Below are 23,435 nucleotides of genomic sequence, written 5' to 3' on the forward strand. Positions count from 1 at the left end.
TCCTCTCTGGTTTCCCAGCTCCCACCTCTGCCTCACAACCTGCAACAACAACAAAAGCAACAGAACAGCCTCTTCTCCCCTCAGGAGCCAGCAGGCTATATTCTAAGAGTCAGGTCCTGTTATGCCCCTGCTCAAAGCCTCCCAGTCACATCCCACACTCTGGGTAAAGTGCAGACTCCTCCCCCTCTGCACCCCACCCCCATCCCTCCTGTCCCCTCAGCTTCTACCTTCTTTACCTGCTCCACTCCCTCCAACTCTGATCCTGCCTCTGGCCTCACCGGCGCCTGCCGCTGCTGCCTGAGGGCCCCTGCACCGCTGTCCTTCTGCATCGCTCCAGCCCTCACTTCCTTCGGTCCTTGTTCAGCCGTCAGCTCCTCAGGCAGCCCCTCCGTGACTGCTGATGTGAATCACCCCGCACCCCTCACACAGACACACACTCTGCCCCCACTTGCTAAGGAGTTTTCTGCCTAGAACATATCACTCCGGGCATCATACTGTATAACAGTTTATTTGACAATTGCTTTGTCCCTCCCGGAACCCACAGCTCCCCAGCTGCTCCTTGGCTCTCCCAGCCTGGAATGGGCACCGGGCGGGGGGCCACCGTCACGGTAGCTGAGTGACGTGGGACAAGCCTCCTTCCTGGGTCGCCGTCTCCTCTCTAATGGTACCGCTGGGTTCCCAGGAGGGGCAGCTGAGGACTTTGTGTCGAGGGCCCCCTGGCTGTCCTGGTCCCAGCAGCCTCCTTGGCCAGCAAGGTGCCTACAGGGTGGGTTCCAGGAGGACAGGAAGCCACGCCTCCGCAGGGGCCCCTAAGTCCTCGGGTCTCCAGGAAAGGCGAGGCGTGGGTTCTAGGCGGGCCTAGGGACAGCTCTGGGAGAGTGCCTGCCTGGTCCGCAGGCAGGGCTGCGGGTGCCGAGGGGAGACTGCGTGGTCCAAGCCCCCGCCTTTCCTGGGGTCCCGGCTGCACAGCACAGAATCTTAGGCCACCGAGCTTGGGGGCAGGGAGGAGGACTATAGGTGTCACAGGAAAATCAGGGCCTCAGCCTCCAGGGTGGCCCGGGCCTGTGAAGGGCGGGGGGCTGAGACTCCTTATCGCTGGGAGGTGAAGGTCTGGCGGAGGGCCGGGTGGGGGACGTGGGGGCGGTGGCCAGGATGGGACGCCGTGGTGGGGACTCCGAGGTGGCAGCTCGGGTGTGGCCTGGGCTAGGGGCTCTTGCGCGGGAACAGGAGCCCCCGAGGCCCGGGGGTGCGGGTCAGTGCGGGCCGGTCGCCAGCAGCACCGGCAGCAGCGCCCAGACCAGCAGCGCCAGCGAGGGCGGGCAGGCGGCCTGGTGCGCGGCGTCGGCGGGGCCGTCGGGGGGCTGCAGGTGGCAGTCGGTGGCGTAGGGCTCCACGCAGGCAGCGAAGGCCATGACGTGCGCCACGAAGGTCTGCTCCTGCACGCCGTGCACCAGGTGCGCCTGCGGGCCGCGCGCGAACACCGCCACGTCCTCGCCGCCGTGGGTCTCGCTGCTCAGGGGCACGGCCGCCTGCTGCCGGTACGCGGGGTCGCCTGACCGGAGGGTGGGAGTTCAGGGCATGCGGGGAGGCGGGTCCCCCTCCCGTGAGTTCCCGGCCGGGGTCCCGCCCCCAACGCAGCCCCCTCTGCACTCACTGCTTTCGGTCTCGTTGACGTCGGGCCTTGAGGCTCCGACAAGCACGTGCCCCGGGCCATTGCCGTAGAGGATGGAGGTGTAGGACTTGCCGTCAGCGGCCTTGTCAAAACCCAGCCCTGCAGGGAGGAGGGGTTCCGGTGAGCACGCCGACCCCAGCCTTCCGTGCGCCTCCTGTGCACTGAGCCCGGCCGCTTCTTGCCTATTCGCTGGCTTTTACCCCTCATCGGAGCCGCGCAGGGCAGCTGCTCTTACTACCCGACTTGGCAGATGAGGAAACTGGCTCAGAGCAATTTCTGCCACGTAACTTCAGAAAAAGCGCCCGCGCCTCTCCCTGGGCTTACCGAAAACGGAGCTTCCACGCAGTGTGTAGCCGCCAAAAGAGAAAACATGGGAGTGGTCGGCGGTGACGAGGATCAGCGTGTCTGCTTCACTAGTGAGCTGGCTGGCCTTGGCAATGGCATTGTCGAACATGACCGCCTCGGTCAGCGCCCTGTAAGCTATGCCTTCGTGGTGACCGTGGTCAATGCGGCCTCCTGCAAGAAGGTCACATATAAGATACCAAACCTGCCCTGACTGCCCCCTTCCTTCCTCTGCTCATCAAGGGGCGTCCACTCACCCTCCACGAAGAGGTAGAAGCCACGGGGATTCCTGCTCAGCACACGCAGGGCTGCCTCTGTCATCTCCTGCAGGGATGGGTCCTTGGTGTGGTCTCGCTGGGACTCATACTTCATGTCTGCTGGCTCAAAGAGGCCTGTGGGAAAGGGGACCAGTAGTGACCGGCAAGTTAGGGTGCAAGGAGGACCAAAGGCAGCCATCCCGGGGGAGGACAGTGGGGTGGGTGGGGTCATTACCCATGAGGTGTGTTACACTGGGGTCCTTAGATGCCTGAATGAGCGCGGTGCGGTTCCACACGTACTGGGTACCCTGGGAGGGGCAGGACCAGGCCTCAGCCCATAGCCCGACACCCTGCAGCTCCTGCCCTGCTGTACCCCCTGCACCCACGAGCCCCCATCACCTGCTGCTTGGCCTGCCACTCCTGCACCAGGTTCCTCTGGTCCTTCCGGATTCCGTTCTGATTGGTGTCACCTGGGTATTCAGGGTCTGGGGTCCCCTCAGGAAACATGTACTTTCGGCCTCCACCCAGGATCACCTGGGGCCAGGGATTAGGGCAGGTGGGTTCGGGGCCCGGCTGGCCCTTTGCTCCCTCCTCAGTCAGCCCCTAGCGTCCCAGCCAGGTCTGTGGGTGGCCTGGGATTTTGGCGGGTGTGGGACCCGACCCCCCACCCAGCCCCGCCCCTTGCCCCTCACGTCTCACATCTATGTCCATGTTGTAGATGAGCTGCGTGGCGATGTCCTGGCAGCCCTCCTTCTTCGCCTGGGCAGGCATGTCCGTGTCCGAATACCAGTTACGGTTCACCGTGTGTGCATAGGTGCCAGCTGGCGAGGCATGCTGCACCCTCGTAGTGGTCACCACTCCCACTGACTTCCCTGGGGGTGGCAGAGGTCAGGACGGGCCACTGAGGTCTCTGAGCCTGTCCCTGCCGGCGAAGCTGGCCCCAAGCCTACCTGCTTTCTTGGCCCGGCTCATCACAGATGTGACCTCATTGCCATGTACCGTGCTGCACTGGTTGTAGCGGGCAGCTGCACTTACACCAATGGTCTTCATGTTGGCCTTGACCCCGCACAGGTAGGCGGTGGCTGTGCCTGCGCTGTCTGGCACCTGTCTGTCCACGTTGTATGTCTGGGGGCAGAGATGCTTTCAGCTCTGCTCACGGGTGTACACCCAGATCCTGACCCAGGCCCTGGGGCCCATGCTCACTGCACCCAGGCCCTACCTCAGCCCCAGCCCTCCTGGGACCTTCCTCCTGCCATGCTCCCTAGCCCCACGCCCACCCCTCTGGTGTAGAGCACCCTGAGGCCACTCAGCCCTTACCTTGGACAGAGCCACGTACGGGAATTGGTCCATGGCCAGGGGCGTCTCAGCTCCCAGTTTGCCATTCATCTGCCCCTTTAGGATCCGAGTGGCTGTCACCGTGGGCACCCCCATCCCTGTAGGTACACCTTGTGTCAGGCCTAAGTCCCCAGGGCCACCCTGTGTCTGCCGGCAGCCTAGGGTTCCAGGGCCGCAGGGCGACGGGATGGACAGGCCTAGCACACTCACCATCCCCCAGGAAGAGAACGAGATTCTTGGCAGCCGTCTGGATGGGTTGCAGCTTCTTAGCAACATCCAGGGCCTGGGCTGCCTGGTGGTTCCAAAAGGCTGGGTCTTCCTCTTCAACTGGCCAAGGGGAGAGTGGACTCAGGTCAGCCTCGGGGAGCCCCCTGTGTCGGGGGGCGGCTGGGAGGCGCCTCATTACCTGGGCTGAAGCCAAGGGAGAGCCGCAGGCCTAGCAGCAGCGGTACCCAGGCCCCCTGCATGCCTGTGCGATGGCGGAGGGCGTCAAGGCTGGGACGCTGGGGACGTGGCTCTTGGGCGAGGCTGGGACACCAGGGTATCAGCTGCAGTACGAGCTGCCTGGGCTTAAATCAGGGAGGACTTTATCCCGGCTGTAAAAGGCTCTGTGTCCCGCCCAGTGCCCGAGGCGGCCACACCCTGTCCCTGGTCCTGACCTATGACTTTAAGCCATGTTGCCAGAGGGAAGTGGAGGGGTGTGGCTGAGTGCACGGGGGTCCTGATGGAAGCAGGTCCTTCCCTCACAGGATGGTCCCCAGCTGGCTCTTCAGGGTGGGGTGGGGATTAGGGGGCAGAGGCCCTTTGCCTGAGGAACATCTGCAAGGGCCTGATGGGGGCCACTCCCATCTCTCTGCTCACCAAGTCCTGTGGGAGAACCATCTCTCCTTCATTCAGCTCATGTGTTCAGTAGTTTCTGAAAGTCAGCATGGCCTGGTTTGGCCCTGGGGGCTGAGGGAGATGCGATTGGAAGCACACAGCCAAGGCCAGGGGCCGAGGTTGGCCTTCCTGATGCCCTGAGGCACAGAGACACGTGGGGTGGTCTGGCTGCCCTGCCACCCACTCAGCTTCTCACCAGTCTTGGCCTGGGCAGGTGGGGCGGGCACGGGGCTGGTGGCGGGAGAGGAGGGGCCCTGGAACCTGGGCCTAAGGTTCTCCTGCTGTGGGTGACAGCAGAGTGGGGGCCTTGTGTGTGTCTCCAATTACTGAGGGCTAGGCAGGGCCAGCGTTGTCGTGTGTGTGTGTGTGTGTGTGTGTGTGTGTGTGTGGAAGGTGCCTGTAAAGGGCTGGCAGGGGTGGGACTAGTGCCCTGTACCTGAAGTTGACCTCTGCTCCCTTGGACAGGTATGGAAGCCAGGGGTGAGTCTGTTCTCCCCACAGGCAAGGCACACTCACAGGCGTAGCTTCTGATAAGGAGCTAAGAGGTTTCAGTTGCCCCAGGTTGGGTTCAAAACATTCCTCCAATCCAGCAATCCCACTTCTGGGTATATATCCCAAAGAACTGAAAGCAGGATCTAGAAGAGGTATTTGTCACCCACGTTTGTAGCAGCAGTATTCACAGTCGCCAAGAGGTGCAAGCAACTCCAGTGTCCACCAGCAGATGAATGGATGAAGAAAGCATGACGTAGCTATACAATGGAATATTATTCAGCCTTAAAAAGGAAGGGAGGTCTGACACCTGCTACAACATGGATGAACCTTGAGGACATGATGCGCAGTGAAACAAGCCAGTCCCCAAAAGACAAACACTGTGTGATTCTACTTCACTAGGTGTCTCAAGTTGTCAGATGCATAGAAATAGAAAGTTGGATGACGGCTGCCAGGAGCTGGGAGGAGGGGGACTTGTGTAATGGATGCAGACTTTCAGGTTTGCGAGATGACAAAGTTCTGGAGACCTGTGGCCAACAATGTGAATAGATTAACACTATTGACCTGGACACTTAAAAGTGGTCAAGATGGGAGCTTTTATGTCGTGTCTTTTACCACAATTAAGAAATTTCTTTCAAAGAAAACAACGTGTACCTCCCAGCCCCACCCACCCCAGTGGACCGCGGTAGCCCCTCCCCACACGGCCACCTCACCCCCTGAGTCAAAGTGCCCTGGCCCCCAGCATCCCCCTGCCCAGCCCCACTCCCCAGTGTGCCCGCCCCTCAGGCAGAACTTCTGGGCTCCTCCTCCTTTTTTTTTTTTTTTTAAATTTATTTACTTTATTTACTTATTTTTGGCTGTGTTGGGTCTTCGTTGCCGCGCGCGGGCTTTCTCTAGTTGCGCCGAGCGGGGGCTACTCTTCATTGCGGTGCGTGGGCTTCTCATTGCGGAGCACAGGCTCTAGGTGAGCAGGCTTCAGTAGTTGTGGCTCACGGGCTCAGTAGTTGTGGTGCACGGGCTTAGTTGCTCCGCGGCACGTGGGGTCATCCCGGACCAGGGCTCAAACCCTTGTCCCCTGCGTTGGCAGGCGGATTCTCAACCACTGCGCCACCGGGGAAGCCCTCTCCTCCTCCCTTGACCTGCTCTTCCACCCGCTCACCACGCTGACCCAGGTGAAACTCTAGCTCTCAGAGGACATACCAGGTTAGGGGGCATCCTTCCTGGCCTCTGCGAGTTGCCGCCATAGCTGCCTCTGTCCCCTGCATGGTCTTGTGCTTGGAAAATTCTTGGCTACAGGTCAGGAGGGACTAACGCCTGGGCAGGCCCTTAATTAATGAATCGGTTCCTTTGACCAGGCCGTAGGTTAAAGTTTTGTTACTCCAAGATTAATCTTTAGTCCAGTGAATTCCCAGTCCCCTTTTTTAATTTGAATTTTTGACATAACTGTAGATTCACTTGTGGTTCTAAGAAATAATAGAGATCCCTTGTACGCTTCGTCCAATCTTCTCCAGTGTTATAATTCACAGATTTTCACATTTCTCTTCAGATTCCCCCATTTTACACGTGCACATTTGTGATTGTGTAGGTTCTGTACCATCTTATCATATGCGTGGGTTCATGTAAACACCAGCACAGTCAAGGTGCTGAGCAGCTCCAACCCCACCTGCTTCTTTATAGCCACCCCACCCTCTGTCCCTAATCCCTGTCCCGTATTTCTAAAATCCTGTCATTTCAAATAAGTTACATGAGTGGAATCATACAATCTTCTTTTTCTTTTCTTTTCTTTTTTTTTTTTTTTGCGGTACGCGGGCCTCTCACCGCTGTGGCCTCTCCCGTCGCAGAGCACAGGCTCAGCGGCCATGGCTCATGGGCCCAGCCACTCCGCGGCATGTGGGATCCTCCCAGACCGGGGCACGAACCCGCGTCCCCTGCATCGGCAGGCGGATTCTCAACCACTGCGCCACCAGGGAAGCCCCATACAATCTTTGGGACTGGTCTTTTTCACTCAGCCTAATTCCCTGGAGATTCCCCCGAGCAAGGGTCAGCTGTTGACTCCTTTGTGCCGCTGAGCAGTGTCCGGGGTGAGTGGACCCTGCAGCGTGTTTAACCATTCTCACGTGCAAGGACCTCTAGGCTGATTCCAGGTTTGGCTGTTATGAATAAAGCTGCCACGAATCTCCTCGGACAGGTGTTTGCGTGAACATTTCATTTCATTCCATTTCTCTGGGACGCGTGCCCAGGAGTGCACACGCTGGGTCGCAGCGTTGTTGCATGTCTAGTGTGTTTGTTTAAGAAAGCACACCCCTGCACCCCCACCAAAATGACCTGCCTAATCGTTTTGCGGAGCGGTTGCGCCACTTGCCATTCCCACCAGCAATGTGTGAGGGATCCATTTTCTCTGCATTCACACTATCGTTGGGTGTCGTCACTGTTTTTAAGTTTAGCCATGCCAATAGGTGTGGAGTATAAAGTTTCCTTTAATGCTTTTCTTATGATGAGATTAAGTGATCATCAGCTATGACCCCTCTTGGTTTCGTGTGCGTTTTGTCCTGTGCCTGGGCAGGACCGGAGACCAAATACAAACCCCGTGTCTCTTGCAGTAAACAAAGGATGTTTGTCCATGTTCCCACCAGGGCACCCTGCCTCCCTCCTCTGGGCCTGAGTCACCTGACTGTGATGAGATGCTCTTACACATTGTCCCCTGGGGCCCAGGGATGACAAGGCAGCAGACAGCGGAGCTTTCTGCTCTGGAGTAAGAGATGACACCTCCAGTCCTGCACTCTGGGGTTACGGATACCTCGGGCCAGGGGATGGCCAGCTGCATGGAGCCTGCTCTCTGGGGGATGTTTGTCCTGGTCTCTCTGTTCTCTGGGAAGGAAGGCCTTGTCCCGTGGGGCCCCATCTAGAGCCCCAGCACCCTCCACCGTTGTCCCCACTTACCACCCTCGGCTCTCTGGGCTGTGTCCCCGCCCCCGGCATGGTGGCCCCCGCAGGCGCTGCTGGCAGCGGGCGATGGGGGTGTGTGATGCTGAGCGCGTTGCAGCACCAGCCGAGCCATGCGGGATGCCTTCTGCCTGCCTCCTGCCCTCCCAGTCTCACGATGTCCCCTGGAGACGTAGTGACAGTCCTTCCGCTCAGGGGAGAGCAGGGCAGCAGCTGGGAACAGAAAGGCTGTTGATCATCAATAGGCCACACCTCCCCCCCCCCAGCACTTTGGGGAAATGGAGGCCCCCCTCTCTAGGGGCAAGTGCTCCCTGGGCCCTCGTCCCCAGCTCTCATTTCCACCCCCCCACCAGTCCTGTAGAGATGGTATGAACGTCCCCACTCATGCTGGGATGCGGGAAGCCAACACAAGTTTTATTTTGCCCTCTTCTCCTTGGGGGCCACATGGAATCAGGGAGGTGTCGAGCCTCCTGAGGCCACCTGGGCATCTGGCAGGGAGGTAGGAGGGTACGTGGTGAGCCCTGGGGCTGGAGAGCGTCATCTCAGCCTAGTCCAGCCAGAGTGGCAGCGCCTGGCTGGCGTGGGATCCCTGATGAGGTCTTCGCCTCTGGACAGGCCTGCCCATGCAGTTCTGAGGCCACCCATCCCTCCTCCCAGCATGCCTGAGGCAAGGGCCATCAGGAAAGTTGGTCATAGGGAGGCCAGCATTGCTCACATAGCCCGGGAGCGATTGATGGCTCAGAAAGGAGTGCTCAGCTGAGAGCAGTAAGGTCGCAGCCCCAGGGTCACAGGCTCCTTTGGAGTCCTGTGGAAGTCAGCCGCCCAGAGTTCTCAGAGGTCACATGGAAGGTGAAGGCACTGGCATTGGGGGAGGGGAAGCCGCCTTTCTTTGTGGCTATGATTTGCGTGCTTTAGAACCTGGCTCTGCACTTCCCGAGGGGCAGATGCAAGTGACTGGAGAACAGCCTCGGGAGGGGCCAGTCCTGGGAGGCCTGTGGAAGGAACCAGAGACAGCACGAACCCCAGGGCACCCAAGGGTCACACAGGGGAATTGTCTGCAGAGATGTGTTCTGGACTCAGCAGAGCTGGAGGGCGCACATCGGGGTTCATCCGGGGACCCCAGGGATCACGCTCGCCTTCGTGCTGGGAATCTCTCCACCTGCAGAAGGGTCAGCACCAGTTTTGGCATTTGGGGTTGGAGGGACGTGGCAAAGCTGAAGGGAAGGCCCCAGAGGCAACTGTTAGTAGGGAGAACTCATGATACTGGCCTTGGAAACAGGTCAGGAGGTGGGGCTGAGGTCTCAGAGGCTCTCTGGGGCTCTCTGAGAGAGGCTGGCCAGAGAGGGTCTCAGAGACAAAAATCAGAAGCTCGGCGGCTGCTTGTTCTTTAAAGGAGGCAGCTTGATTCAGTTTAAAGTCTCTTGAGCAGCGACCGAATGTAAAGCATCCTGGAGGCCCAGATGAGCCCCCGCAGACCTAACCAGTACGGGGCCTCCTGTCTAGGGGGGTGTGGGATGCCTCAACCCACTCATGCTCCTGGACACTGTCCCGGGGGAGAATTGAGGTCCCCTGGGCTGGTCAGTAGGAAGAGTGTGGACCTTACGGGCTGGGGCCCAGGGGCCTCCCCTGACCAGAGTGTCTGGCGCCCTTGGGAGAGGGGCAGGAAGTCAGGCTGGTAAGTGGGTTCCCATGGGATCTGGGCGGAAGAGAAATCTGGATGTAAGTCCCAAGACGAGGTCGCAGGATTGGTGCTGGGCTGTGCTTCAGGGGCTAGAAGAGGGTGTAAAGAGAGGAGGGGATGCTGGGCTGAGGAGGTCGGCCTCCAAGATGCTGCTGGAGGGGGTGGCACTGGAGGAGGGGGAGCTGGGGCAGAGGCAGGTCGGGAGTCACTGGCAGAGAAAGGTGGCAGAGGCACTTTCGGACATTGTGTGGCACCGTTCTTGGCCCTCAGAATCTGCCCTCTCCTTGGTCCCTGCCCTCCTTGCTGGCTCCCTCTGAACAGTGCCTCTCAGAAAGCCCCTCCCCCAATCCCTCTTCTGCAGCTGTCACTGCTCTGTCAGCCACTCTCCCATCTGCCTCTGCCTTAGCTGCCTTTCCGCCCCCTACTGGACAGGTTTCTCATACAGGGAGACACTGGAAAGGCGTTCAAGTGATGCAGCACAAGCCACATGGTGGCATCACAGACCCCAGGCCGGTAAAGACCAAAAAGCCCAACTCTGTGAGCCTTGGAGAAGAAGAGGAGACGGAACCGAGTCCACTGCAGACACAAGCCTTCTCCAGTGACACGAGGACATGCCTGTCCAATGATGGAGGTAGTTCTACTCTGGGTAAATGTCCTGGAGAATCTGTGGCACATGTGCCCCAGGAGGTATGTGCCAACACATTTAAAGTAGCACCATTTAATAAGCAGCCAAAAGTTGGAAATAGCATCAGCAGGAAAAAGGAAAAAATTACAGCATTGTCATACGTGGAATACTAGACAGCAATGGAAGTGATGAGACTTTTGTTGCATGCAATCCGTGCTTCGCAACAAGAGGAGCCACCGCAATGAGAAGCCTGCGCACCGCAAAAAAGGGTAGCCCCTGCTCGCTGCAACTAGAGAAAGCCCGCGCACAGCAGCGAAGACCCAACGCTGCCAAAAATAAATAAATAAATAAATTTATTAAAAAGACAGGGCATATACGTATATCTGCCTCTTAGGCAATGTTAATTCAAAACACTTAAGGAAATCACTAGGATTACCTGAGCCCATACAGTATGAGGTAAAAACTGGGGGCTAATAAAAGCAATGATGGAGACTTTCTTTTGCCCCTAGGGTGAATTGGTCTGACTTTGACCAGAAGTCCAGACCTGAAAGATGGCCTTTGTTGAATGCCTTGCGCAAACTTTTCAAAGCATGGTACATTGAATCCTAAAGATCTAGAATATAGAGATCTTTTCTTTTTTTTACTTATTTGTTTTTGGCTGCGTTGGGTGTTTGTCGCCGCGTGAGCGGGGGCTACTCTTTGTTGCGGTGCGTGGGTTTATCATTGCGGTGGCTTCTCTTGTTGCAGAGCATGGGCTCTAGGCGCACGGGCTTCAGTAGTTGTGGCTCGCGGGCTCTAGAGCGCAGGCTCAGTAGTTGTGGCGCACGGGTTTCGTTGCTCCACGGCGTGTGGGATCTTCCCGGACCAGGGCTCGAACCTGTGTCCCCTGAATTGGCAGGCAGATTCTTAACCACTGCGCCATCAGGGAAGCCCCTATAGAAATCTTTTGATTTCCAGTTTAGTTGGAAATATTCTAACTGATATAAAGGAGCAAATTAAAGAAAATGTAGTTGGACAAATCAATCTTTTGATATCATTTAGGTGGCAACCCAGTTCCTTTGGGAATGAAAAGCAACAGTCCTTGTCTTACAAATCTCTACAAATCAGAAATGTAAATACAGCCCATAATGGCCTGAGACTGAGCCCAGTTAACTCTATCAGGTAGAACCTGAAACCAAAGGAGAAAAAAGGGAAAAGAAGTCTTTTAAAACTCAAACTGCTGGAAAGGCTCTCTCATCTAAAATCTAATTCACAGCCTCTTTAAGGATTTGTCAAGGACGAAGATAAATCTTAAAATGTTTTCTGCAAATAGTAAAAAGCCTTAGCCACTTGAGCAGATAACTTATTCCAACTGGTATTTATAAACTAGTAAGTTTTATATTGTAATACCTGGTTCATGACTAAGTTTTAAAATGAAGCTATGAGATCTCTGGTTATCTGTTTGTCATAGGTATGTTACAGCTATGTCTCTACCTGTGGATGGTGTAACCAGATTGGGTAGAAGTCCCTGGAGAAAGAGAACTGGGAAGACTTTCTTGACATAAGGAAGCCATTTTTTGGCCTAAGCCATTTTGTGATCTAAGGCTGGCCACAACGTGTTCCCTTGAACAGCTCTCAGTAATAATGGTCTTAAGGGCGAACTTATCAGACAAGAGAAGTAACAATTGCAAAGATAATGAATCAGGTGTAAAGACTCCCAGTTCTATTTCAATGGTAGGAATTAGCCTAAAGTACTGTCTTGAGCTGTTTTGCAGAATTTAAACCCTCCCCCGTAGGGTGCTCAACCACCAGATCAACAGGAACCTAAGGGATGACGATGTTGCCTTTTCTGACCCTCATGACTTCAGTCAACTGAAGCTTGAACTCTGTCCACTGCTCAAGCCCCCTGCATGAATACACATGTACCTTTAGCTTAAAAATTCCCCACTTTTGCTTTTCCGGAAGAAACTGCTTTGGGAAGATCGCCGGTGTTCTCCCTAGTTGCTGCAAGTAGCAAATCCTTCCTTCTTCTCTCTCTAGCTGCTGCACTATGACCTTGCTAATGGTGCTAGCTAGCTATCTTACTTATATCTTGCCCATTTTATGATTCTTATTTCTTGTATTACCTGATGGATAACCAGTTCTCTGATGACTAAATGCCTTGAGACAATTAATCACATACGTAGCTCTCTAGAAAATTAATTGTAGTAGTATAACTCTAGATATGGGAAGAAGCAACAAGGGAGAAACATTTCCTGGATCATAATAGACTAGTAAGATAGATGATACAGAGAAGTTTTAGGTTATTAACAGGGTCTAATCCAGACATAGCACATGAATGGCCTACCAATGGAATCCTCACTTGACCTAGGAATGACACTTCCTAGAACCATGGGACAAATTGGTCATGAAATGCCTCTCAAACCTTGGTTGAACTTATGACCAAAATGGGGGTAGACTGTAACCAAAAAAACAAAAAAACAAACAAAAAAAGAAACAGAGTGTTCTTCACCATCCAGTTATACCAAAGGTTAAACTGAAACCCACTGCAGTCGCCCACCAACAGTGTGCCCTGAGGGGAGTTCATGATGGAAAAAACAGGATGAGGCATTCTGTGCTTTGGATAAATGAGTCCCTAGACAGTTGAGATGCATACCTCAGGAATAATTCCAACGAGCCATACATAGAAAAGCACCAAAATCATTGAGATATCTGTTCTTCCTGGTCAGCACTAATCTTTTACTGAGATGTGTGCTTGACTATGTTTTTTCATAGCCAAAAAAATCATTATATATATATTGGCACCTCCTCCACCTCTGCAGAGCAGTTCCTCAGAGCAATCTGAGACACTGTTTCCCAGGCTATAGTCCTCAGTAATGTCCTTCAGTAACACTAAACTCATAACTCTTTGGTTATTTTTTTCTTTAAATTGACAAGTCAAAACTAAACCATATTGCAGATAAAATCAGAATAAGAAAATGATTTCCAGAAAATTCAGTGGTTCCCTTTGGTGGGGAAGGAAGGTTGTGTAGGAGAAAGGGCATGGGATGGGGTGGGGAGGACGAAGGCCACATTCCATTTCCTGATTTGGGTGGTGGTTATTTTATTTTATTTTTAGAAGATAGAATTATATATATATGTATTTTATTTTTCTTTTTCTTTGGCTGCGTTGGGTCTTCGTTGCTTCATCTTTCTCTAGTTGCGGTGAGCAGGGGCCACTCTTCATTGTGTTGTGCGGGCTTCTCATTGCAGTGGCTTCTCTTGTTGCAGAGCACAGGCTTCAGTAGTTGTAACATGCGGGTTTCAGTAGTTGTGGCACACAGGCTCAGTAGTTGTGGCTCGCAGGCTCTAGAGTGCAGGCTCGGTAGTTGTGGCCATGGGCTTAGTTGCTCTGTGGCATGTGGGATCTTCCCGGACCAGGGCTTGAACCCGTGTCCTCTGCATTGGCAGGTGGACTCTTAACCACTGTGTCACCAGGGAAGTCCCAACACCCCAGTGTTCATAGCAGCATTATTTACAATAGCCAAGACATGGAAGCAACCTAAATATCCATCATCAACAAGTGAATGGATAAAGAAGATGTGGTACATATATACGATGGAATATTACTCAGCCGTAAAAAAGAATGAAATAATGCCATTTGCAGCAACATGGATGCACCTAGAGATTATCATACTGAGTGAAGTAAGACAGGGAAAGACAAATATCATATGATATCACTTACATGTGGAATCTAAAGATACAAATGAATTTACTTACAAAAGAACAATAGATTCACAGACATAGAAAATGAACTTACAGTTACCAAAGGGGAAAGTGAGGGGAGGGATAAATTAGGAGTTTGGGATTAAGACATATACACTACTATATATAAAACAGATAAACAACAAGGACTTACTGTATAGCACAGGGAACTATATTCAATATCTTATAATAACCTATAAGGAAAATGAATCTGAAAAGAATATATACATATATTTATGTAAAATGTAATGTATATAATATATATATAACTGAATCACTTTGCTTTACACCTGAACCTAACACAACATTGTAAATCAACTATACTTCAATTAAAAAAAAAGAAAAAAATGTATTAAAAAAATTAAATAAACAATAGTACTGAGGCTTCCCTGGTTGCAGAGTGGTTAAGAATCCGCCTGCCAATGCAGCGGACACGGGTTTGAGCCCTGGTCCAGGAAGATCCCACATACCACAGAGGAACTAAGCCAGTGAGCCACAAGTACTGAGCCTGCGCGCCTAGAGCCCGTGCTCCACAACAAGAGAAGCCACTGCAATGAGAAGCCTGCGCACCGCAACAAAGAGTAGCCCCCGCTCACCGCAACTAGAGAAAGCCCGCGTGCAGCAACGAAGACCCAATGCAGCCAAAAATAAATTAATTAATTAATTAAACAATAGTACTGATCTTGAAGAGGTAGCAGTGAGTGGTGGCGTGAAGTGAGATCTTAGTTCCCTGCTCAGGAATTGAACCTGGGTAGCCTGGATGAAATCCAGGAATCCTAGCCACTAGACCAGCTTAGGGCTAGAGGCTAGAGGCAAATTTTCCCTGGCCCTTGCCCCCAGTGCAAAATGCATTTCTCAAGGAGGCCAAAACTGTAAAAAACAGGTACAAAGTTTATTATTAGAGACACAGCACAACAGCACAACGAGTGGGAGAGCACACAGAAACAGTTTGTTAAGAGAGAAGCAAGGCAGAGATGCACACCCGGAGGGCAAGGGTGTGGGCGTCCTCCCTAACGAGGAGCGCAGGAAGGAGGCGGTTAAGTCATTTATACAGGGCAGTTCTTCCAGGTCTATGTTTACCTTTGGCCAATTATCTGGTTTCTTTTCCACACCTGACCTGCGCTAGGACACTCCCCAATACTCATGCGCAACTTTTTCCCAAGATGGATTCCAGCCCAGAGGCCTATGGGACGGCCTTGGCATTCCATATTATGGGGTGGTGCCCCCTCCTTTCTGCCCAAGGAGCGTTTCTGCGCATGTGCAATGTCTCCCTTGCCCCAAGGATGGGAAATATATGACCTCTTGATCTTTACTCAAATAGGGTTTAGCCCCTCTCTGTTCCTGCCTTAAAGTGTCCACAGGAGACAAAGCGGGCTATTTACCCTGTTTCTGTTCTTATTTCTATTTCAAAGTGCAAACAGGAGGCTGGTTGTAAATATCTAACCTGGAGCCCACCTATCTCCTGTCTCAGGAAATGCAAACAGGAAGCTAGTTGCAAGTGTCCCGCCTGAAGCCCATCTTTTTCTCACCCCAAGAAATGTAAACAGGAGGCCATTTGTAAATGCCTAGCCTGGAGCCCATCTATCTCCTGCCTCAGTACAAGTAAGCTTGTGGCCATGGCAAACACTCATTAAGGTGATACACGAGGAATTCCCTGGTGGTCCAGGGGTTAGGACTTGGCACTTTCACTGCCAGGTCCCAGGTTTGATCCCTGGTCAGGGAACTAAAATCCCGCAAGCTACGTAGTGTGGGAGAAAAAAAAAAAGGTGATATATGAAAAGCTTTAGCTTTGAGAAATGTTGATTGAAAGAAATCAGTAGATTTTGGGCCTGGGCTCATTCAATTTCCACCACTTATTATGGGTATTCTCTGGTACCTAACCTCTTCAAGTCTTAATTCCTTCATCTGCAAAATGGGAAAAATAATAGTACCTGTGTCACAGGGCTGTTAGCATGGGGCCTGGTGCAGAAGCAATTCTGGAGGTGGGGTAGGGGTGAAACCCTAACCTTAAGGCAGGACTTAATATCCTTAAGGCATGTTTGCAAGCTGAGTGTTTGAAAGCCAAACAAATGGCCAAATATTAAAGCAGCTCATTTCCAGAAAACAAATATTTTACAGTATTTCCTAATCAAGGTCCGTGTAGACTGCTTCCCTCTGACCCATTCCAGCTACCAGGGAGGGACATCCAGGCACTTCCTTTCCACAGGGGAACTTGGGTCAGGTGCCTGGGGTGGGGAGAGGAAAGGGGGCCGCTCTACCACCAAGGCAAGAGACAGACCAGCCCCCGCTCTCGCACAGTTCCTGGGGAGGACTCTCAATGACTGTGGAGCCCCGTATGCAGTACTGAGCTCTGGCTCAGCCTGTCAGAGGCTGGGGTACAGCAGAGCCCTGGGCAGAAGGGAGGCTCAGCCAGGCAGTTGGCAGAGGCCAGGCCTCTGCTCTGTCCTGGGGTGGTAGTATGGTAGTAGCTGTTGCATATGAAACACAACTCCCAGGCCGAAAGGTGGTTTGGGCATCAATATATAATGTGTGGAAATGAAAGCCTAAGAAAGTCAAGAGCTTCCCAGGGAATTCCCTGGCAGTCCAGTAGTTGGAATCCCTGGTCGAGGAACTAAGATCCCACAAGCTGCGAGGTGCAGCCCAAAAAAAAAAAAAAAAAGTCAAGAACCTCCTGTAACTCAGGAGTGAAAATAATTTCCCGTTTATTTTGTATCATAAGAGCGAGGAGGACAATTTTATTCCAACAGTACCTTGTGTCGTTTGAAAATCTATTAAGGTAAAATGTGCTAAAGGAGAGTTTCTGTTTCATGTTCTGTTTTGCACTTGTTTCTGTTGCTTTTTCAGTATTTGGCTGACGGCTTTCCAGAACTGAGCAAGGTACAATTTAAGAACGTTAAAGAATCAATGCAATTCATGAACCTGGTTAAGTAAAATAACTTTTTAAGGCACTTCCCCGGTGGTTAAGACTCAGCACTTCCACTTCAGGGGGCACAGGTATGATCCCTGGTCGGGAAACTAAGATCCCACATGCTGCATGGTGTGGCCAAATAAATAAATAAATAATAACTTTAAAAAGTAAAATATTTAAATGTATTTCCCCCCTAAAGTGGCTTCCTACATATTAAAAATCCCCAAACCACAAAAACCCATAAAAAGACAAGGTTCAAAGAGATTATCCTGCCATACTAGGTTATGTGCAGGTGCTGAAGACACCCTCCTCCATCTCCAGAGCCTTCTCTGTTGTGAAAGGCATCTTCCTCCTTCCATTCACCAGGCCTCAAATCTTTAATCTGCTTCAACACCTAACCCACACCCCCCAACTCCAAATAACCCTGCAATCCGGGATTCAGACCCACGAACTCCTCCAGGAAGGGCCTGAGGCTCAGCTCGTCTGCGGAGCTGCCACACCTGGGCCGGCAGCCTCACCTGCAGGCTGCTTCCTGCCTGGCTGGCACCTCACCCTGGACGCCCAAGCCTGGGCTCAGACACAGAATAAACAAGGCCCCCTAGGGGCTCCACTGAGGCAACCGGGACTCGTCACCCCCAAGACTGTTACCTGAGTCTTTAAGTAAAAAACCTTAGGCAGCATTTTAGCTGAGTGGGAATATCAGGTCGTGTCAGCAGGAATTTTATCTTAGTTGCTGGAATAATGGACTGTTTCATACACCCATCGCTGAGTGCACAAGAAGCCTTTTAAACCAATTGTAGATCCATTCCTGCTAAGCAAAAAGAAAGAAAAAAAGGGAAAAAAATTTTGTTTTTAGTTTTAGTTTTTATCCAAGTTATACATTAATGTAGTTTAAAGTATCAAATAGATCCATAAGGTTTGTTACAATAAAACAAAACAGCAGGTTCCTGTCTCCCTCACTGCAGTTTCCCATCTCCGAGGCAAACATTTTCCCCCTCTTAGATTTTAATTTTGATATTTACCTTTGTTTCTAAATCACATACTTCTTCATTTTTCAATTTTAAGCTATATTTATTGCTATATTCTGTTGATATCCTGCATTTTATGGTTGTGTAATGAACCATCCCAAAACAAACTTAAACAACAATAGTTTCTTTGATCACAAACTTGTAATTTGGGCAGGGTTTGAAGGGAACACTTTGTGTTTACTCTGGGACACTTTAGTCGGGGTGGCTGGACAGGACAAGGGGCCAGAACAGGTAGAGTCCTTGAAACCAAGTCTCCCTAAAACTGAGTTCCGCTGCCGAGTTTATGATGAACGTCTCTATCCAAAACTTTATTCCCCTTCTCGTCCTGTCCCTGTTCCCCTCAGGATTGAGGAGGATCAAAGAAAAGGGGGAACTGAAACTGAGCAGGACCCACGAGGCCTTTCTGGGTACAAAAGCCCCGCTGTGCCCCCCATCTCTTGTTTGTAGGAATAAAGTCGCCTAGGCCTTCCCTGAGTTCCAAAGAACAGACACAAGTGGTTACTCATTAGAGAAGTGAGGGAATGCAGAAACAGAGGAAAGCCCTCAAGCAAGAAAAAGAATAGCTTAGACAATAGAGTCACAGGACGTCTAGTTCCTTCTCAAGGATTATAGGTAACAATCTGACACAAATCTTTGAGGTGCTCTGCAGGAATGAAGACCCTCCCACCCAGGTGGAGGATGGTAACTACATACTGACCACAGGCACTTAGACCCCAGACTGGCTGGAACCAGAAGGTTGATGCTTAAGATTCCCGAAATAGCACCCGGACCACCAACCAATCAGAAGAAAGTCCACAATCTGATCATGTACCTCCAAACCCTCACCCTGTATTGCTGCCTTTAAAACCCCTTCCCTGAAAGCCATCAGGGAGCTTGGGTCTTTTGAGCATGAGTTGCCCTTTCTCCTTGGTTGGCACCTGAAGAAAACTTTACCACAACCAATGTCAGTAGATGGGCTTTGCTGATTGCTGGGGGAGGGTACCCACGATCCCTTTGGTAACATCCTGAGGCTTCAGGAAGACTCCTATCTTGGTTGCAAAGGAAAGAAACCAAGTGTGAAGTAGCTTTAGGGGGAAGGGAATTGATGGAAAGGCTCCTCATGGTACGTGAACTACCACAAGGCAGAAAAGCCCACCACACGGAGGTGCCTCTGGGTCTCCTGGGGTGCGGGAAACCCGGTGCCTCCGAGGCTCTCCGTCTCCCTTCTCTGAGACCGCTTCCCTTCCTCCTGGTGTACACTGTTTCCTTCACGGTGACTTTCTGGAAACATGAGCTTCTATGTCTTGCAGACTACCATCCTGGGGAGACAGTGACACCCTCTCCCAATTTTAGTTAGGATAGGCCCCAGGAAAGAATGGGCCAGGTGCCCACCCCGGGTCCCATCAGAGATGTCGTGGTACAGAATGGTGGCTCCTGGGGACCCACGCAGGTGGGAGGGATGGGCTAGAAGCTGGGGAGCAGGTCCCATAAAGAGACAGGGCCCCTGGGAAAACAACCCCAGAGGCCCTTTGGCCCCGTTCACCGACCAAGCCCACTCCTGTCTTGAGGCCGTGCCCACAAGTAGCCCCGGGTGGTTCCTGGACGTCTCTGCCACCTATGCCCCCTCCTCAGCACTGCTTTTCCTCCGCTGCCATCAACACCGTCCCCACCGCCTGCCACACTAGAAAGGCGACTTCCCCTCCCGACCATAAGCTCCCAGAGGACACGGCACATAAAAGGCACTCACTGCTGTTGATAAATGAGTGAAGGACAAAGGTCATATCGCCTCACGGCCCTGATGAGAATCCTCCCGGGGCTCTGATGGCCCACAGCACACAGGGCATGCTCTCTGGCTGCCATAAGGGTCAGTGGGGATCTACCCCGTTCCTACCTCGCCAGCACCTCCCTGCCCATCCTCTGGGCACCCTCTGATCCTAGTGACCTCCACCCTTCACGGCTCATGTCAGGAATCTCCGAACCTCAGTTTCTTCGCCCACGTGGGCCGGCTGCGCGCGCTTTCTTCTTCTGAGCACCCACCCTTCACGGCTGGGAACACACACCCCAGCCTCTGATCTTCGCTAGAACCTTGTCCTGCAGTGACATGATTTGCGTCTACGTCTCCCTCCCCCATGGCGACCGGAGGCGGCTCCTTGAGGACATGTGCGGGTGCTCTGGGACAGCTGGAGGAATGACCACGGCTTCCTTTTTGACGAGATTTGGGTCTCATCACCCCCTTTATCAACAGTCCCCTGAGCGAGGGGCCACAGGGGGCTGTCTCCCTCATTGGACCATGGACGTGTGCAGGCCAGTGCCCTGCACGTGGGTGGTGTCAAGGACACCTGCTGAGTGAGTAGACGCAGATGAAGGACGCAGTTGACGTTGTGGGGTAGAGCGCTGGGCCATTTGCTCTGAACCCACAGGCAGGGGCGTTTGGGGGAGGGCAGATGCCTGAACCCTGGACCTGGCTGGGCAGAGTCTGGCTGTGTCACTTTGGCTAGAGACCTACCTCCTTTCTGGGTGCAGTTCCTCCTTCTGTCAAATGGGGTGGAGGTGCCGGGGCTGCTATGGGTCCCCCAGCTCTAGGGCCATCAGGGCGAGGCCAGCCTCTGCTTCCCCAGCAAGTCCAGGCAGCAACGGTCTTCCCTGCTGACCAAGCTAGCTACGATTTACCACGGTCTGGGGCGCTGGGGCCGTGAGGAAGGGTGTCCAGCCTGCGTCCATGCTGCCCGAGAGAGGGCCCAGCACGCTGGCCCACCACCATCCTGAGGGCGCCCCTCCGTGGGGCTCTGCTCTGCCCTCAGCTCCCAGGCTCCACGGGAGGCCCTGGGGGACAGCGCGAGGAGAGAGGGGCTCTGCTCCTCCGGGGGCGGGCAGGTGAGAGGATGAGGGCAGGGCTGGGATGCCTGGCTGCCCAGGCTGCAGAAGCACCCAGAAACCTCGTCATCCAAATACCAAACCACTGGACCCTCACCATTTCCCTTCCAGATAGCTGGTTCTAGAAGGCTCTGGGGCAGGAGCAGAGAGGGAACGGTGGCCTCTGGGATGTCTTGGGGGTGGCAGGATGGACAGACCGAAGGCTGGTCAAGGTGCTGGAGGAGGAGAGAAGGGAATTCAGGGCGGGCACAGTGATGTCTCTTTTGTCCCCCTCTGGCACCCGGCCCAGCGCTGGGGGGATGTGAGCCACGGCCGGCCGGTGGCCGAGACCAAGGCAGCCAGGCCCCGTCACCACTCCAGCCATGGCGAAGCCCTCCTACAAGGTGCTCCATTGAAGTTTCCTTTGAAGAAAATTCACTGAAATCAGATCAAGTGAGCTTGTTAATACCAACACCCCAGGAATCAGCCTGGTGGAACTGGGACCTTGGTCCCCGTGGGGTTTTAACCCTAGTTTCTGGCGGCTCCTGGGGAAGCCAACCTGTGTTTCTCTAGTCTGCTGGGGAAACTAGAAGCACAGGCTTAGGTCAAACCAGCCGGGGAGAGAGCCGAGTGCGGTGGCCTCCCACCTCTGCCCCCGGGTCCCCAAGGATCACTTGGTGCTCAGGCAGATAGCAGGCAGTCGACTGAGCCAGGCCAGGGCCACCAGGAGCACACCTGCCCCTCTCTGGTCAGGAAGGCTGGTCTGGGGGCCCCTCCCCTCGGGCAGGCCCCCAGGTTCCCTTGCTGCTGCCAGGGCACAGGATCGGGACAGGAGATGCTGGGGTGCTGGCCCCCCCTAAGGAAGGTGGACAGGGCCACCCAGAGCTCCAGCCTTGGAAGTGGGGGTGGGCGGCACAGGGCCCAAGCCCCCGTCCTGGGGCCATGGAGGGCGGCAGCCGGCAGAGAGGAAGTGCTGGGGTGGGGATGGACACGGCTCCATGCGGCGCGGTGACGGGTGAGCCTGCCGTCTTGCATACTAATTCCATTTCTAATCAGCCAGAATGAGGCGCTGGCATCAATCTGCCACGCGGCCAGCTCTGTGAATCATCCTGGAACTGCCGGGAAGGCTCCCAAGGGTGGCAACCCCAGCTCAGCTGTGACGGGTGGAGCCCGGGCCAGGTCCCCCGTCCTGGGTCCAAGGGGCACCCCACTACCCTGGCCACCCCGGTGCCCCACACACCAGGCAGCACTCACACTTGATTTTATTCCATGACTCTGATTTACTGAAAACCCCTGGTTTTCCGGGCACGGGAGGGCAGTGGGTAACCTGGCAGAAGGGGCGCTGGCCTCCCAGGAGGACCAGGTCTAGCTCTGCGCTGCTGAGCACCGGCCAGCCCGCAGCCTTCCATCCAGCCCCACCCTCCCCCTCCAGTTTGAAAACCAAGCTGCAAAAATGAAACAATGAAAAAATAAAAACAAAACCCTGAGTTGTTAAAAACCAAATTAAGAATCCCCGTTGGTGCCCGAAGTTTCTATTCCTAATGGGAGTGGGGGAGGGGTGGGCCGGCTGGCGGCTTCAGTCCTGTTCCTCCGCGAGGTCCTGGCCGCCCTGCTCGTCCTGCCAGTCTAGCAGGCCCTCGGTGCCGGGTCGCTTCAGGATGGCGCTGTACTTGAGGGCCGTGGCCTCTGCCCGCAGCACCACCTCCACCAGGCTGAAGATGCTGACGACCTGAGGCAGAGCAGAGCCCAGCAGGGGACGCGGGTGCCGGTGAGGGGGCGGCCCGGGGGGCTGTCCACCCAGCCGGGCCCCGGGGCCCCTCGCTCTGCCTCCCTAGGCCTCCACTGGCTCATCTGTAAGCGGAGCTTGTTCAGGGCTGAGGCCGTGGGGTCCCGGTGCGAAGCAGAGGAGCCACGCGCTGCTGTGGGCAATGCCTGCTGGGGCCGCTCAGCGCCAGAGAGAAACCACTGGGGTCCGGGTCTGCTCTTCGAGGCATGTCGTAGGTAAAAAGCTGTTTCCTTGGGTCGGAGGTCTACAGCGTTCATCAGGTTCTCAAAAGGACACCCGAAGTTAGGGGCCCTGCTTTAGGGAGGTGGGCAGAGGCCGCTGCCTCTCCCCAGGGTGGGTGATTCTGGGGAAGGAAGGTGCTGCCAGGAGGCTAGGCCCAAGGAGTGGTGACGGGGAGCCGCTGCTGGCCTTGCTGGGTAGAGCCGGGAGCCGGGGGTAGGGGGAGCCCAGGAGGGGAGGCCCGGGGAGTGCGCCCAGGAGGCAGGAGGGGGCTCGCCAAGAGTGGGGTGGACGGGAACCCAGTGGCGCTCCGGAAAAGCTGCCCCACCCCCGGGTCTGACCTGCTGCGCCGGCCCCTGCTCCGCGTCCTCAGGCTCCCAGACAAGCGTGAGCTCCGGCTTCTTGCCCACCTTCTGGAAACGGTATGACTGCAGTGGCAGCGCCTGGGGGTGCACACACCTGCATCTCAGGACCCGGGCTCTAGGCGCCGCCTCTTAATCTCTGACCCTGCAAGGCCCCCAGTGCTTGGAAGCAGCCCCTCGCCTTGGCCCACCTCTGACTGGCCTCAAGGGAGCTCCCTGCCCTGCTGCCTGACAGTGGCTGCTTGACCTTTGACGGGGGGTGGCCCGCACCCTCGCCTCTTGCCTCTGGCCAGCTTCTGGGCGGCCTTGAGAGGCCACCTTCACTGAGGGGCGGGGGCCGGGGGGCACCGGTGG

At 54.3% G+C, this 23,435-nt stretch overlaps 2 protein-coding genes across 7 annotated transcripts in view; both read right to left on the reverse strand.

Moving 5' to 3' along the window:
- Positions 1 to 847: 847 nt before the first annotated feature.
- On the reverse strand, positions 848 to 4,876 carry ALPI (alkaline phosphatase, intestinal). The gene is made up of 11 exons (XM_022568324.2): positions 4,013 to 4,876; positions 3,817 to 3,933; positions 3,589 to 3,704; positions 3,222 to 3,396; positions 2,971 to 3,143; positions 2,671 to 2,805; positions 2,507 to 2,579; positions 2,272 to 2,406; positions 1,997 to 2,188; positions 1,655 to 1,771; positions 848 to 1,552 (listed from the first exon to the last, which is right to left on the reverse strand). The coding sequence occupies exons 1-11, from the start codon at positions 4,071 to 4,073 to the stop codon at positions 1,254 to 1,256; spliced, it is 1,593 nt and encodes a 530-aa protein (XP_022424032.1). The 5' UTR covers positions 4,074 to 4,876; the 3' UTR covers positions 848 to 1,253.
- Positions 4,877 to 8,317: 3,441 nt separating this feature from the next.
- DIS3L2 (DIS3 like 3'-5' exoribonuclease 2) overlaps positions 8,318 to 23,435 on the reverse strand; it is a 388,363-nt gene continuing 373,245 nt past the window's right edge. For 3 of the 6 annotated variants that reach the window (XM_089916218.1, XM_089916219.1, XM_089916217.1), the window contains exon 19: positions 9,486 to 23,162. In XM_089916218.1, the coding sequence (XP_089772344.1) occupies positions 22,797 to 23,162 (366 nt within the window). In that variant the 3' untranslated portion in view covers positions 9,486 to 22,796. Of the gene's footprint in view, positions 23,163 to 23,435 lie in introns of all 6 variants that reach the window. The other 3 variants (XM_030760423.2, XM_089916221.1, XM_089916220.1) reach the window with 3 other exon arrangements.

The sequence above is a fragment of the Delphinapterus leucas genome, chromosome 8 (genome assembly GCF_059928025.1).
Source record: "Delphinapterus leucas isolate spDelLeu-1000000601 "Yukka" chromosome 8, BTC_Dleu_Yukka2, whole genome shotgun sequence".
In the NCBI taxonomy this organism is placed as follows: Eukaryota; Metazoa; Chordata; class Mammalia; order Artiodactyla; family Monodontidae; genus Delphinapterus; species Delphinapterus leucas.